Source organism: Oncorhynchus masou, chromosome 14 (assembly GCF_036934945.1).
Source record: "Oncorhynchus masou masou isolate Uvic2021 chromosome 14, UVic_Omas_1.1, whole genome shotgun sequence".
Taxonomy (NCBI): domain Eukaryota; kingdom Metazoa; phylum Chordata; class Actinopteri; order Salmoniformes; family Salmonidae; genus Oncorhynchus; species Oncorhynchus masou.
This window is the reverse complement of record NC_088225.1, coordinates 3,714,688-3,731,610: the sequence shown is the minus strand read 5'-3', so window position 1 is coordinate 3,731,610 and position 16,923 is coordinate 3,714,688. Positions and strand designations below refer to the sequence as shown.

The 16,923-nt window shown below is 45.4% G+C and overlaps 1 protein-coding gene across 2 annotated transcripts in view; it reads right to left on the bottom strand.

Moving 5' to 3' along the window:
• The window catches only part of rapgefl1 (Rap guanine nucleotide exchange factor (GEF)-like 1), a 33,865-nt gene that overhangs the window by 15,198 nt on the left and 1,744 nt on the right, over window positions 1–16,923 (bottom strand). For both annotated transcript variants that reach the window (XM_064985945.1, XM_064985946.1), the window contains exon 2: window positions 2,586–2,664. In XM_064985945.1, the coding sequence (XP_064842017.1) occupies window positions 2,586–2,664 (79 nt within the window). The remainder of the gene's footprint in view (window positions 1–2,585; window positions 2,665–16,923) is intronic.

Genomic DNA, 16,923 nt, shown 5'->3' with positions numbered 1-16,923 from the left:
CTCGCTGAAACACACAGCTGGAGAACCATGGTCACCTGACGCGCAGATGGAAAAACACAGTATTTCAGTGCAGTGTGTTCAGAGTCAAACAAGCAACTAGTAATTACAGCTTAGCCAGAGCAGAGCAGAGAGCTGTGTGGTGAAGGCTCTCAGACACACCCACCGTTGCCCACACACACACACACACACACACACACACACACTCTCTCCTCTTTCCTCCAGCTCCCAGCACAACAGGAGGAGAGCATCTCAGCAAATAATGCAGAAAAGAGTTTGAAGAGCTCTGCACGGCATAGTCTTTCCACCAGAATTAGTGTGATATTTGGATATTTTCAGTCTGACTTGAGGCATGTCATCATGCGTCTGTGTTGTACTCACCACCAAAGAGTAATCATACGTGCGCACGCACGCACACACACGCACACACACGGGGAAACCTGACATCCTATTCTAAATATAAAAAGGGACGACCCATCTGACTTCATGGCTAAACTTAAAGGGACTATCCGTGACACTCTCCTCTATTTCAGACCACAATCCAAGTCCACCACAGGCCTGTGACCTACAAACTCACACACTGAACAGTATTTACCAATGCCTTCGATGACATTCCAGATCTAGTAATTCTATATCTATGATCCCCTGTTCGCCTAATTCTCCCAGCTCCAGAAACAGCAACCTAACCCTAAGGCCAACTGCTGGGTTTATATTGCACTCCAGTTTCTAATTCTCTCGGTTCTGTTCAACTGGGTTGTGTTCTATTGCTGGTGTGGGAGTTTGGCCTCAGCCCCCACAGTGGCTAGGAGTCCCCCCCACAGGGCTCTTCAACATAGCCGGGGTTCTGGGCTTTGATCGCTCAGCCACTACAAGTGTGGTGTAGTGTGTATGTGTCTTTAGAGTGTGTGTGAAGGGTCTGGGATGAGTTGTTCAGGGAGAGTGAAGGAAAGGGAACAATTCTCAGTTTTCCTAATGGAATTGGAGGTAGCTTTTGTTTTCATTTCCAGCAGGAAGCCAAACACATTTCCACAACAAACAAAAAAGATCTGATTAGGCTGGAATAGGGCCAGCGAGACTGAGGGAGAGGTATGGATGGAGAGAAAGAGGGAGAAGAGAAAAAGAAAGGGTGTGAGAGAAAGACAGCGGGAGGGAGGAGGAGAGGGTTAAGAGGTACAGTGGAGAACAGGCTGGATCATTGATCATTTGTAAAGAACACCCCTCTCCACACACACTGGGCGTCCCACTAGGGCCCAGACAAGCTGCATTAAGGGCAGCGAGGCATGCGGACGGTCTTTCCCAGAATGCCTTTGTGTTGCAGTCTCCGTCGAGACGCCCATTGTCGTCTGGAGGGCCGCTCGGGCCTCTAAAACACACACACACACACACACAGCCAGGGTCTTCCGTGAGGGAATGTAGGTCAGACACACTGAACGGGGGTTCTGGGATAAAAGGTGGTGCAGTGTCTGTCCACACGCTTAACAAAACGCACAGACAGACACTATCCCTTCACACACAGACATGCACCGACAGACTCACAAACGCACAGACACACAATATCTGGGGGAATACATACCGTCTCATCCCTAAAAGATGAAGGTCTTCGCTTACAGTACATACACCCTTCAAAAAAAGCAAGCTATCATAATTTGGGGGGGGGGGGGAGATTCTAAAGCCAGACATAGGCAGTATTATCATATCATTGCTCTAAATATGTTCATTGTAGATCGGCAGAAGCCGAATATCATATCTATTGGTCCACTGTAGTGTAATAATATGGGAAACGGAGTTAGCCACGAGGCAGACGTTAAGTAGCAGTGTGGCCCATTGCCAATGAATGCACTACTACCGCGACCCAAATCCACAGCTCTGTGTCGGGGAATGTTGCTCAACTTTACTGAACCCCCTGTGGTGGTGCCAAAACAGAAACCCTGTTCCGTGGCTTGGTGCAGACGGGAGCCAGTGTTGTTGTTACTAAGGAGTTTTCGCTTCTTAAAGCCTTCGGTCGAGTGCTCCTGCCAAGTTACGCGCAACAGCACTGGATAATCGTACTCAAATTGAGCGTCGGCCCGACTGAGTAGCCTGTCTTTGATACTGTAGAAATATCAATATTCATAAAGAATGACTTTTTTAAAACATTTTTAAAAATCGCCTATTTGCAAGAGATTTTATTTGAACACTGTGTGCATGTTCCACGAAAAACAGCCCTTGCTTTTAACACAGCAAATATCATATGCTAGGCTACTTAACATGTCGCTTCAAATGACAAAGAGAACCCTTTCTAAAGCACAAAAACATATTGCCCATGTCCAAATAGGTGTCAAGGCCAGTTCAGGGCCATTGTTTATATTAGCCTAGCGAAGTAGCAGCGTTGAACAAAACCGCATTCTCTTGGCGTTAACGAGCACTCGGGACAGGAAACCAGAAGTGGGCCACCCTCGCCTTGCATGGCGGATGGGGGTGGTCGGACCGAGCCTTCCTGGCATCCCAGTTCTTCCTGGGGATGTCTGGGAAGGGTGCGCAGGTGTGTGTGTGTTTACACATTGGGGCTCCCACGCTAGGCCAGGAAGGAAAGGGAAGGTAAAGGATACTGCTGGAGTAGGACCTGCTGGAACCTGTCCGAGGCCAGGAAGATGGGGTGTGTCAACATGAAGTCATCCAGGAGTGTTTCTGTGCAAGAGCGAGAGAGGAAAATAGGCAGGAAAAGAAAGTGAGAGAAAGTGATTATGAGGAGGGAATATTGGAAGAGGGAGAGGAAGAGAGCGGGAGAGAGAGAAAATGCACGTTAATTATGCATGGATGTGCTTCTACAGCCGTGGCAGCTGAAGCTCCACTGTGCTTGTTTAACCGGTCATGCCCCAAAAGCTCTAATTTGATTATTGTGTCAGAGATTTAAAAAAAAATAAAAACGGGCGTCTGAAATCCCTTAACGTCACCTTTGTCTGCTGTTCAACCCCGAGCCCTGGCGCAGCGCGGGGGCTTCTGCTACTAAGATAAATCCTGTCTCAGTGAAACCGCCACCTGGTCCTCTGTGCTCCAATTCAGTCTGCAGTCTATAGCGCTACACCAGAGGGGAGGGCAATGTGGTGGCCTCTATTTATAAACCCTGACTAGGAGTCGCGGACCGGCTGGACTGCGGTTAAAGTCGCCCCAATCCCACTAAATCAGATGAGATTTCATTGTGCTGTGTTATTACTATTTCAAAATGACAACAAACGAGGCGGATGAAATTGGAAAGTGCAGGCCCATTTCCTCTCTGGTTAGGGGAAGTTGTTAGTCTGGACAAGCGGTAGACCGAGTGTGGAGGGATTGTTACCGGTGACATGCGATTGTGACAGGATTGACTTTCCCTAGTTTACTGCTGGTATTATGGGGATAAGCAGGCAAGTGGATACCTGACCTCACAGGGTCAGACATATGGGATAAAAGTGTTCTATTTTACAGACAGGTATTAACACACTAATCATCAACAAGACACCACACACACACACACACACACACACACACACACACACTAGGGGTGTGAGGATGTTGACAATGTAGGCCTGCAGATGTTTCAGTTTGGGATATGTAAAAAAAAAATATTAATTTAAAAATGTAAAAAATGTTTATGAAAATTACTAGAAGCTGCGACACAAAGAGTGGCGCCTCAAATTCCATTACCCAGAGTGCATCATTAAGAGCGCACTCACTAGACATGCAAATCAAACCTCCCCCATGCTCGATCCCAGACTGAGACTGTCACAAAATGGAACCCACTGACCTCTGAGGGTGTGTGTGTGTGTGTGTGTGTGTGTGTGTGTGTGTGTGTGTGTGTATTTGGCACACGTTGGAGCGGGGCTGGGACAGTGGAATGGCAATACCTGCTTTGGATTCATAAAGCGTAGAAAGCATGTGGGTGTTGGCTGTTACCGTTTGATCACCACTAGATTAAGACCTGTTCAGACCGCTCTTCCTCCTGGCCCATTCTAACTGAATCCTGTGTGACATTGGATATAATGAATAACTTTAGATGTCATTCTCTGTATTTGATTCTACTTCTAGGGTCTATGTACCATGCTTGATTGTAATAGAGGCTTCTGATCCACTCACTGCCTAAAGTATCCACTACATATGGCAATTATGCTCTTCCAATGAACGTAATATATGGTGTCGGTGTCCATGTGTGGATGACATTTAATGATGTATTGTGTGTTCGACTGTGCATGCTAGCGTGTGTGTCTGTGTGTGTGTCAGTAGTCTCTGTGTGCTGCAGTGAGTGAGTCCACGTATTGTCGACCTCTTGGCAGTACTGGTTTCCCCACAGTTGCCTGGGAGACGCCACGTTGAGTGGCTGCAGTGAGACTGAGCCCAGAAAGAGAGAGAGGGAGAGGAAGAGCAGCAAAAGTTGAGGAAGCAAACAGAACAATATGAAAGTAGCAACAGGCAGGCAAAGCAAAGAGAGAGGAGAGGAACGAAAGAGCGCAAGAGAGAGTGTGAACGTGGGTGGCGGAGGAGAAACAAATGGGATGCAAAGGAGAGAGAACCAGAGGAAAGTGCATGAGAAAGAGAGAATAAGAGGAGTGGGTGAGTGAGGACGAGGGGTGAAGGGACGCAGGTTTCAATCTTCTTCCCCATCATTATCCCCCTGGAGCTGTGTGTGTGACCACAGGAAAATAGCACATCTGTTCAACTCCATACCTGCAAAGGAACAGCAGGGCACTACAGAGCTAGCTATGAAGTGCAGTGTGGCAGAAGAGACCATAGAAACAAATAGCATAGAGAGGACACATTCCTTGTTTGTTTCATGTGGAGCTTACATTCTAAAGTCTCATAGTAAGAGGCCAGCATATATCTAAATGTGAGAGAAGGCATCATGTTTGACTCATACAATATGGCTGCCGGGCTCTCGGGCAGGTTGCCACTGTGTTTTGTTGGGGATGTCTGTGCAATCCATTCATGTTCTAGATGAGGGGGAAGACCCATTTTGACAGGCTCGTAGATCCACACAGTGGTAACAGAGAGAGATGGCCACTGATAATCTCCCTGCTCCTCTGTCAAACTCTAACACGGGGTGTCCAACTTCCACGCCAAAGAGAAAAATAGCATGTGCTGAAGATGGATCGTCGCACGTAACAGGGTGGGAAGACATTCTCCCTCTCGCCAAAGCCTGTTCTCTCGCTTTCTCTCCTCCCACCACGCATTTTGCAGAAGCTTAAAGTGCAGAAAATCTCTGGCTCAGATTAGAATTGAGCACACTGCTCCACATGACAGGAGTGGGAGAGGAGCACAAATCCAACTCCCACATAAACACAGACACAAAACACATACGCCCCAGAATCTCAAACATGTGCACCCCCACGCACACGCTGTACACATAAACGTGCATGCTTACGCATTCATGCAAAGGTAGATTATTTCAAATGGATACTACACATACATGCACGTACAAAACTAATTTACAGATGACAGACTCTCTCATTCAAACACCTGTGCATAAACAGAAAATAAATTAAATGTAAAAAATAAACACTTCCTCCCTGCCCACCTCCCCAGTCTGTGCCTGCATTCAAACGACAAGAGGGCTGTGGTGGGAGGGGGGGCAGGGGGGGTGAAGGCCATGCATGCGTGTTTGAGAGTTGGAGTGGGCAGAGCATACAGCCTTGAAGAACACCCTATCCCCCTTTCAGCACAACGGCTGGGGGCGGAGGAGTGCACACTCCCTTCAGGGGAGGAAAATGGCAGGATGGAGAGATGGAAGGATGTTGTTGTTCAAGTCACAGCTGTGGACCACCTCATACCAAGGGGGAGTAGTTTCAGAATCATAACGAGAGGTCTGGAGACCGCTCATAAAGCAGCAGCTGTACATGTGGTTTGGATCTGGATGTGAACCAGTGGGACTGATTCAAAAACAAGATATTTACTCCGGAGGTGCTGACCTGTTGCACCCTCTACAACCGCTGTGACCCTGCTGGTCCTTAATGGCCATGTACTCTTATAATCTCAACCTGGCACAGCCAGAAGAGGACTGGCCACCCCTCAGAGCCTGGTTCCTCTCTAGGTTTCTTCCTATGTTTCTGCCCTTCTAGAGAGTTTTTCAAAGCCACTGTGCTTCTACATCTGCATTGCTTGCTGTTTGTGGTATTAGGCCGGGTTTCTGTACAGCACTTTGTGACATCTGCTGATGTAAAAAAAGGCTTTATAAATATATTTGATTTAATATTGGACACACAAAAGCAGATTTCAGCCCATCCCTAGCTACTAACTGAACTCGTCTGGTATGCAGTTATATAAAACTGTGATACGTGTCCCGTTTCTATGGTGACCTTGTCTTTTTGACTGTACTCTACCTTACTATGCGCACACACGCGCCCTCAGCGCTCTCTTAAGTGTTTGGGTTTCAGCAAGAAGCGGTCAGATGGAGAGGTAGAGAGAGTGTGTATGTGTGTGTGTGTGTGTGTGGGCGAGTTTGTGTGTGTACTCTCTGCATCTGCCTGTCGGCGCTTGTCCCACTTATCTGGTGCATCTCCAGCCCTCTGCCCACCTTCCCCACGCCAATTCTCATTCTCCACCTCCATACACACAGCCATTGACATGCAAATGAACACCAGGGCAAATATAAAAACACACGCGCACACAATCCTGCGTTGAAATGGCAGAGGAAAAATTCACACACACACACACACACACACACAAACAAAAGCAGATATGCATGGACAATCTGGATTTAGTTAGTAACCCTAAAGCAAACGGTGACAAACAAACAGACACGCAGCATTGGTTCCCTGCTGTTCATAGTGAACGGCAGCCCTCTTCTCCGGTTAACCTAATTCAAGCTGCACCCAGGAGCTCCTCGGAGGCATTCCCTCCCCAACCACAACCCTCCCTTTTTGGGCAGTGGAGAGACTCGTCTGAAGAAAGGCTCAAATATGCATCCGAGGGCATCCAACTTGAGGAAGTGCCTGTGCCAGTCACACAGTATTATCCACACTTGTGGGACAGTATCAGACACATAGATGAAGTACTCATAACACCAGTCAAAAGGTTTGGACCCACATACTCATTCGTGTTTCAAAAAAAAAAAATCTACATTGTAGAATAATAGTGAATCCATCAAAACTATGAAATAACACATGGAATCATGTAGCAACCAAAAAAGTGTTAAAGAAATACACATTTATATTTTAGATTCTTCAAAGTTGCAACCCTTTGCCTTGACAGCTTTGCCCACTCTTGGCATTCCCTCAACCAGCTTCATGAAGTCGTCACCTGGAATGCATTTCAATTTACAGGTGTGCCTTGTTAGAAGTTAATTTGTGGAATTTCTTTCTTTCTAATGTGTTTGAGCCAATCAGTTGTGTTGTGACAAGGTGGGGGGGTATACAGAAGATAGCCCTATTTGGTAAAAGACCAAGTCCATATTATGAAAAGAACAGTTCAAATAAAGTAAAAAGAAACAACAGTCCATCATTACTTTAAGACATGAAGGTCAGTCAATCCAGAAAATGTTGAATAAAATTTTATTGGTCACATACACATGTTTAGCAATGTTATTGCGGGTGTAGCGAAATGCTTGTGAACTTTGAACGTTTCTTCAAGTGCAGTCGCAAAAAGCACCAAGCGCTATGATAAAACTGGCTCTCATGAGGACCACCACAGAAAAGGAAGACCCAGAGTTAACTCTGCTGCAGAGGATAAGTTCATTAGAGTTACAAGCCTCAGAAATTGCAGCCCAAATAAATGCTTCAGAGTTCAAGTAACAGACACATCTCAAAATCAACTGTTTAGAGGAGACTGTGTGAATCAGGCATGGCTACCACAGCATTCTGCAGCGATATGCCATCCCATCTGGTTTGCGCTTAGTGGGACTATCAATTGTTTTTCAACAGGACAATGACCCAACACACCTCCAGACTGTGTAAGGGCTATTTGACCAAGAAGGAGAGTGATGAGGTGCTGCATCAGATGACCTGACCTCCACAATCACCCGACCTCAACCCAATAGAGATGGTTTGGGATGAGTTGGACCGCAGAGTGAAGGAAAAGCAGACAAAAAGTGCTCCACATGTCAAATCAATTTTTATTTGTCACATACACATGGTTAGCAGATGTTAATGCGAGTGTAGCGAAATGCTTGTGCTTCTAGTTCCGACAATGCAGTAATAACCAACAAGTAATCTAACTAACAATTCCAAAACTACTGTCTTATACACAAGTGTAAGGGGATAAAGAATATGTACATAAAGATATATGAATGAGTGATGGTACAGAGCAGCATAGGCAAGATACAGTAGATGGTATCGAGTACAGTATATACATATGAGATGAGTATGTAAACAAAGTGGCATAGTTAAAGTGGCTAGTGATACATGTATTACATAAAGATGCAGTAGATGATATAGAGTACAGTATATACGTATACATATGAGATTAATAATGTAGGGTATGTAAACATTATATTAGGTAGCATTATTTAAAGTGGCTAGTGATATATTTTACATCATTTCCCATCAATTCCCATTATTAAAGTGGCTGGAGTTGAGTCAGTGTGTTGGCAGCAGCCACTCAATGTTAGTGGTTGCTGTTTAACTGTCTGATGGCCTTGAGCTAGAAGCTGTTTTTCAGTCTCTCGGTCCCAGCTTTGATGCACCTGTACTGACCTCGCCTTCTGGATGATAGCGGGGTGAACAGGCAGTGGCTCGGGTGGTTGTTGTCCTTGATGATCTTTATGGCCTTCCTGTAACATCGGGTGGTGTAGGTGTCCTGGAGGGCAGGTAGTTTGCCCCCGGTGATGCGTTGTGCAGACCTCACTACCCTCTGGAGAGTCTTACGGTTGTGGGCGGAGCAGTTGCCGTACCAGGCGGTGATACAGCCCGACAGGATGCTCTCGATTGTGCATCTGTAGAAGTTTGTGAGTGCTTTTGGTGACAAGCCGAATTTCTTCAGCCTCCTGAGGTTGAAGAGGCACTGCTGCGCCTTCTTCACGATGCTGTCTGTGTGGGTGGACCAATTCAGTTTGTCTGTGATGTGTATGCCGAGGAACTTAAAACTTACTACCCTCTCCACTACTGTTCCATCGATGTGGATAGGGGGGTGTTCCCTCTGCTGTTTCCTGAAGTCCACAATCATCTCCTTAGTTTTGTTGACGTTGAGTGTGAGGTTATTTTCCTGACACCACACTCCTTCAAGACTGTTGGAAAAGCATTCCTCATGAAGCTGGTTGAGAGAATGCCAGGAGTGTGCAAAGATTGCATCAAGGCAAACTTTGAAGAATTTCAAATATATTTTGATTTGTTGAAAACTTGTGGTTACTACAGTCGTGGCCAAAAGTTGAGAATGACAAAAAAATATACATTTTTACAAAGTCTGTTACCTCAATTTGTATGATGGCAATTTGCATATACTCCAGAATGTTATGAAGAGTGATCAGATTAATTGCAATTAATTGCAAAGTCCCTCTTTGCCATGCAAATGAACTGAATCCCCAAAAAAACATTTCCACTGCATTTCAGCCCTGCCACAAAAGGACCAGCTGACATCACATCAGTGATTCTCTCATTAACACAGGTGTGAGTGTTGAAGAGAACAAGGCTGGAGATCACTCCGTCATGCTGATTGAGTTCGAATAACAGACTGGAAGCTTCAAAAGGAGGGTGGTGCTTGGAATAATTGCTCTTCCTCTGTCAACCATGGTTACCTGCAAGGAAACACGTGCCGTCATAATTGCTTTGCACAAAAAGGGCTTCACAGGCAAGGATATTGCTGCCAGTAAGATTGTACCTAAATCAACCATTTATCGGATCATCAAGAACTTCAAGGAGAGCGGTTCAATTGTTGTGAAGAAGGCTTCAGGGTGCCCAAGAAAATCCAGCAATCGCCAGGACCGTCTGGCGGTTGATTCAGCTGCGGGATCGGCGCACCACCAGTACAGAGCTTGCTCAGGAATGGCAGCAGGCAGGTGTGAGTGCATCTGCATGCACCGTGAGGCGAAGACTTTGAGGATGGCCTGGTGTCAAGAAGGGCAGCAAAGAAGCCACTTCTCTCCAGGAAAAACATCAGGAACAGACTGATATTCTGCAAAAGGTACAGGGATTGGACTGATGAATCCCCATTCCGATTGTTTGGGGCATCTGGAAAATACTTGTCCGGAGAAGACAAGGTGAGCGCTACCATCAGTCCTGTGTCATGCCAACAGTAAAGCATCCTGAGACCATGTGTGGGGTTGCTTCTCATCCAAGGGAGTGGGCTCACTCATAATTTTGCCTAAGAACACAGCCACGAATAAAGAATGGTACCAACACATCCTCCAAGAGCAACTTCTCCCAACCATCCAGGAACAGTTTGGTGACGAACAATGCCTTTTCCAGCATGATGGAGCACCTTGCCATAAGGCAAAAGTGATAACTCAGTGGCTCGGGGAACAAAACATCGATATTTTGGGTCCATGGCCAGGAAACTCCCCAGACCTGAATCCCATTGAGAACTTGTGGTCAATCCTCAAGAGGCGGGTGGACAAACAAAAACCCACAAATTCTGATAAACTCCAAGCATTGATTATGCAAGAATGGGCTGCCATCAGTCAGGATGTGGCCCAGTTAGTTGACAGCATGCCAGGGTTGATTGCAGAGGTCTTGAAAAAGAAGGGTCAACACTACAAATATTGACTCTTTGCATCAACTTCATGTAATTGTCAATAAAAGCCTTTGACACTTGTTACTATGGAATGCTGAAATATATAATTACATCTGACAAAAATACCAAGACACTGAAGCAGCAAACTTTGTGGAAATGAATATTTGTGTCATTCTCAAAACTTATGGCCACGACTATACATGATTCCCTGTGTTATTTCATAGTTTTGAAGTCTTCACTACTATTCTACAATGTAGAAAATTGTAAAAAATAAAGAAAAACCCTGGAATGAGTAGGTGTCCAAACTTTTGACTGGTCCTAATATATATATATATATATATATATATATATCTATCCAGATTTGGAAGCACTGCTCTACTGTTTATTATAGGTCCACTGTAATAGGACACTTCATGCATGTTGTTATTTTCCCAAGACACTCCCACCAAGCAACACTACGGGTCACGCCCCAGATGTCTAAGCGATACGCCCACATGGCGTCTCACTCTAGTACACGCCCCTGTGACAGAGCTATAAGAATAAGTGCACATGAACAAACATACATGGCTGCCATGGGAAACACCCTTAATCAATAGACTTCACCAAGAAAGAAAAGGCTAAGACGTTCTTCCTCAGTTTAGTTTCTGAGCCCACGTCGTTGCCCTTCAACGCAGCTGCTGTGACCTTTTGTCTGCTATTCACACATTTAAAGACCATGTTGGAACTGAAGTTTGGGATTGATGGGTCTCTGTTGGAGCCCTTCTGACAGCAGAACTCAGGAGGAGATGGCTACTGCAAACATATGCCTTTCACCTTTCCTCCATTTCTCGTCACTATCGTTTCCTCGAGGTTCTGAAAGAAGAATCTACCGCACAATGCTTTCGTTGGAAAGTTTGAACTACTAACATTTTGCTCTTCATACTGTGTGTTCAGAGGATACTCTAAGTAACAATGCACCTGCCATAGTAGCTTCTTGCCTTCTCCAAATCCTCACAGTTTATCACCATGTAGCATGTACATCTTCCTCTGGCCCTTATGCTGGGGACCATTCTGGAGAGAGTATGCTTCTCGGCCCTGGATTGAGTGCGTTTCCCTTAAATGTTACCTGACATTTTTCCATGCTAGTCAATTCCCTCTAATACAACTGTTCCCAAATCAGATTCCTAAGCCTGCCAAGTTGATTGGTCTACTATCCACTGTGATTAGGCCTGTTCCTGGGTCAATTTTTAGTGTTACAGGTGGAGGGACGGAGGGTTGTTATTACTGCCGCTGGTTAGCGGCGTTTCTCCTCGCGTGCTTGGGGCCATCTGTGTGCGAGCGTGTGTGCCTAATGTGGCACCTCGCACGGCAGAGAAAATAACCACTGCTCCTGTCACATCAAAGGATGTCAAGTGGCGGGGCAGTTCACCAGGGTAAGTCATCGTCACTACCCGGCTGGCTAGGCTGCTGCAACCCCACTCCCTCTGGATGGTCAACACTCAGAGAAAGAAGAGAAAGAAGCCACTGCACTGATCTACTTGTCATCAGCCCGCCTGGATAGGCTAGTAGGTAAAGAAGTGCTGATTAGATGAGAACATCCTTATGATACAGAAGCCAGTTAACAAGTGTCTTTTGCTCGATCGCTCTGTCCCCTTCTTCCTCTCACTGGCTGGCACACTGTCCACATAGTTTATGGAAGCTCTATTCCCTCTCTCCCAAGTCTCATGTTCTCAAACACTCAACTCCTTCCTTCCTGCACTCCCTCTGTTTCTCTTCCTCCCACTCCTCCTCCTCCTCTTGCTTCCCTGCGAGTGCTGGTTGCCATGTGAACAGGTGCTGTGCTGGAGAGCCTCTTTTCCACGCCGGGCACACAGATAGACAAGCTCCAACCCGCTCTCTCACACACACATCCAAGCACACACTCTTATGCAAGCACATAAATGCACACATCCACCCAAGCTAAAAAAGTACAGAAATCCAAACACATGCATCAAAGTGTACACACAGACGCAAAAAAAAAATACACACACACACACACACACAGTAAGGCAAGTCAATCAGCCCTGGAGGGCCCCATCGTGCTCTCCTCTCCCCAGAGTGGTCCAGGTGCGTGGGCTAAAGAGGAGAGGAGAGTGCAGGCATGTAGAGAGGGAGGGGGGGGGGGGGGTCAGCCATCCCTCCCTTCCTTATGTAAAAGCATCCAAAAGGAGTGGGCACTAGGCTAGCAGCTTCTCTTTTAATCCCTCTTTCTTTACATGAAAGAATCATCAGAATCCCTCCCACACTGCCCAACGCAATCACATTTTCTCTCTGCACTTTGTCCCTTTTCCGCCGCTCGCCTTTCGTTCCACAAGACTTTGCAGCTGCGTGCCTCAGAGTCTCAGAACAACCGCCTAAGGAGCGTGTCTCTGGATGTGGAATGTAAAAGCAATGAGAGCATCAAGCGAAGTTAAAGTCGAGTTTAAACATCCCACTTGGCTTTGTGAATAACTGATGTGGAGCTTTTGATACAAGACATGTTCCCTCTGCATTGCAAGTGTTTCAAAGCCAACATCAACCCTCCCCAAGTCCTTGTCATTCTGCTGCTGCAACACAAAACAACCATGTAATGTACTGTAAGCAACTGCTGCAGCATTTCCAGGGCCCCCGACACCCTCGTCTGTATCGACCAGTTATTTTAACCCATTATTGTACCCGTGGGTGACCGGTTTAAATCTCTTCTACTTGTTTAGTTTCATGCTTTTACATGCAATACCATGGTATACTAAGAATGTGTACAGTCCAAAATGTACAGGATGTGGAGAGGCAAATTCACCCGCTTTGTTATTATGGGGAGAGTCAATCCATCTGTTTTCGTCAGACAATAATAGTGGGAATGGGACTGTAGACATGTGGTTTCCCAGGTTGAAACACGCGTCGCAAGTTAGACGTGGCTTCATTAACAGATTGTTTTGATCTCGACTTCCACTGGAACTCGGAGACTGTACACACCTGAAAAAAAAAATTGCCTAACCCTTGCCTCAACACGCCCGTTCCGAGAACCAATGGTGTGATTGGACAAGAAATGAAACCACAAGGTAAAACAGGGTTACACAAGAGCAGGGCCGTTGACCTTGGAAAAAGGACGGGACTTTTTAGATAGGGGCTGTCAAAATGCTTCTAATCTGTTCTTTACCTGCGGCTCGGTCTCCCCCTCTCACACACACACACTGCCCTCTGCTTACGCGTGTGTCTCGGACGGTTTATGGTGTTTGGAGCGCCACTCAGCCAACACTGATCTGGGACTGCTGATATGGACAGCCTGGTGCATAGTATCTCCGTGAGAGCACTGTGGTATGGGGTGGTAAAATGTTATTGGGTGTGGTGTACTCAGGTCTGTCAGGTAGTGTGTCAGACAGGAGGGTGTGAGACAGGGAGTCATACGGTGCAAGGGGTTGGGGAGCATGCCGTGTTTAGGTCGTAGTGGACCTTGTTGACATTGTTTCACCATAAACACATTTGCATCCAACAGACACACTTCCGAATTAGAAACATTCAGACTATATAAACCAGGATCAAGATCCAATCTAGATCCATAATCCAAAGATTCATTTCTGCTCCACATGTAAGGGTGGGCAGGTCCGCTCAATCTGGTCCGCTATTGGTAACTAATCCTGGATTAGCCGTGCTTTTTCAGATTTTCTACATATTCTAGAACATCCCCATCCAAACAGCAGCGAGCTCGGCCCTCCAAGAAACAGTTTAAACGAGATTAAACACATTTAAAGCTATCTGGGTTGCAGTTCCCTAAGTGTTTATAACACCAATGCAGCTCGCTGAAGTGAATTAAGTCAAAGAGAAAATGAGTCTGAGAGAGAAAAAAAAAATGAAAGTCAAACAAAATAGTGACCTTTTGGAATGGACCAGATGAACTCTCATGAACCCTCTTCAGATGTACGACAACCAAGTTCTCCGTATATGTATTTGTCAAACTCAAAGCATACATAGATAAGGTTCAACATTAACCCATGTATCAATACAATCTCCCATTTTGATTCATTCTGGAATCACACCTGCCGTTTCAAAACACGACCATTGGCTGCTATACAAAGCCAATTCGATCTCTAGCAATACTATGATGCTTCTCTCGCCTTATGAATGATGCAGTGGAGATATGCCTTTTCCTGTAGAATACAGTAGGGGGAAATTGACAACAACAAAAAACAAGAGCAAGAGAGCGGAATTCGAGCTCAGTCAATTCAGGCCCAGTCAGTTTGACAGGAACATACAGGATGACCCGGGGAGCAGGTCAGCGAGGTCATCGGAAAGGAGGTACACTGGCTTTGCAATGCATAATGGGGGATGGTTGCCCGCAAGCAGAATAGTTCTGTGAAAATTTGCTGGAGGTGCAGTGAACCCTTATGCACTAAAATAACCGAGGTAGAGCAGATTCCTCCTGCAACAGAGCAAAAGGAACTGATGTGGATTTACCACTAAACAGTAGATCTCAATAAGAGTCCACCACACAGCTACTTGCCGGTGTTCATCCCGAGACATTTCCTGATCATATTTTAATTGAGCTGTTCATCGTTGCCCGTAATAATACCTGAACAGCACACCACAGTCGTACTTCATAAACCTATTGGATTTCCTCAGAGAAACCTAGCAATAGTACTACAGTGTGCAAAACCCACATCATGCGCCGATGCAACAGATACATTGAGCAGAATCCGAGGATTGGATAGGAGGACAATCTGCATGTTACACAGGAAGCCCTGACAATCCACCTTGGAAAACTCTGTTAATAAAATCCTGTTACTGCAGGACTTGTTGAGATAAGCAGTGGAGAAACAAAGTCTCACAATGAGGTATGGCATTGGCAAAGCTGCATAGTAAAAATGGGCATACTGGAGGATTCACTCAAAGGTAGACATTGATGGCAGGGGTGTCATCTAATGCAGCGTATCACTCACCAACCATCCCCCACGGGATAGGCATACATCACACCATGACCACTAACCTACTTGCCTTCAACAACAACAACTGCCTGGGAATCTTCTCTGGCACCTTTCCAAGAACCCATCGCCAGCTCCATCACAAACATATGTTTATGGTTGCTATATTACAGTGTATTCATATCTGGGCTCAGCGTTGCGTGGGTTGTTTTCTAGGCTTAATCCGTTACCTGTACAAAATTGTAATCAGTAGCCTCATTTTTGGATTTACCGAAACTCGGCAACGTAATCCAATTCAGTTTAAGATTACTTTTCCCTTTAGGAGGCAGCACATGCAAACCTCACTGGCCACATTGGCTAAAGTAGAACTTGGTTCTATTTGAGACGCCCAGCAAGTCCCCTCCCTATTGGATATCAGGAAGATTCAACCCCAGGTGGAAGCTTGAAAGACAAATTAGGAGAGTTGAATTAACGATAACGGAGTCCGAATGGACAGGGGGAACAAACTTAAACCCCTTTTCAATGCTGAATGGAATGTTGTTGTTTGTTACCGCAAATATGCTTTCTGAATTTCAAAGTAATCCAAGTAGTAACCATGTAGTTTTACAAAAGTATCTGTAATTTGATTCATATTTTTGCTGGCAATGTAATTGATTAGGGTTCATTTTTCGTAATCAGATTACATGTAACTGATTTAATCAGTTATTCCCCAACCCTGTCTGGGTTTAATTTAAAAATTGGTCACAACCTCCAAATTGTAATTTGGAGAGTCTAAAGGGCAGAGTCAATAGATCTATGACACACACACACACACACACACACGAGTGGCTATGCATCTGGCACCTTTGAGCTAACGATACCAATTAATATTTGTTATAGTCACAGGAAATATGGAGATAAATGCTACAGATATGTAGGGTGTGGATATTCTTCTTATTTAACGTGTGCAATGGTGTCTTCTAGATAAGTTTACGAAATGTTCAACATATTATTGTTTGAATTCTGCATACTCATCTCCTCACAATCCCTTGTGATACAAAATAATTTTGGATCAAACCCTTTAGGATAATAATGTAGAACAAAACATGATTAAACCCATTGTATCGTCTGCTCTTTAGCTGCCAACAGAAACATTGCATTTTAGGATGAGAATCATGACCTCCTTTTTTTAGAAATAAATAAATAAACGTGCACAAGCTCGGCAGCCAATGTGCGAAGACTAGCGCGATCCTCCATGACCGATCATGAAGCAGCCAGTTTCCATATGAAAGACACCCTGCTACTGTAATAGGCAAGTGCACATGAGCTCAATCAAAATGTTACGTTGAGAATAAACTGAACCCTACACATTAGATTTTGGGAGAGTTTCGTTTTGGCTTTTAAGTGCCACCAACACGTAAATATG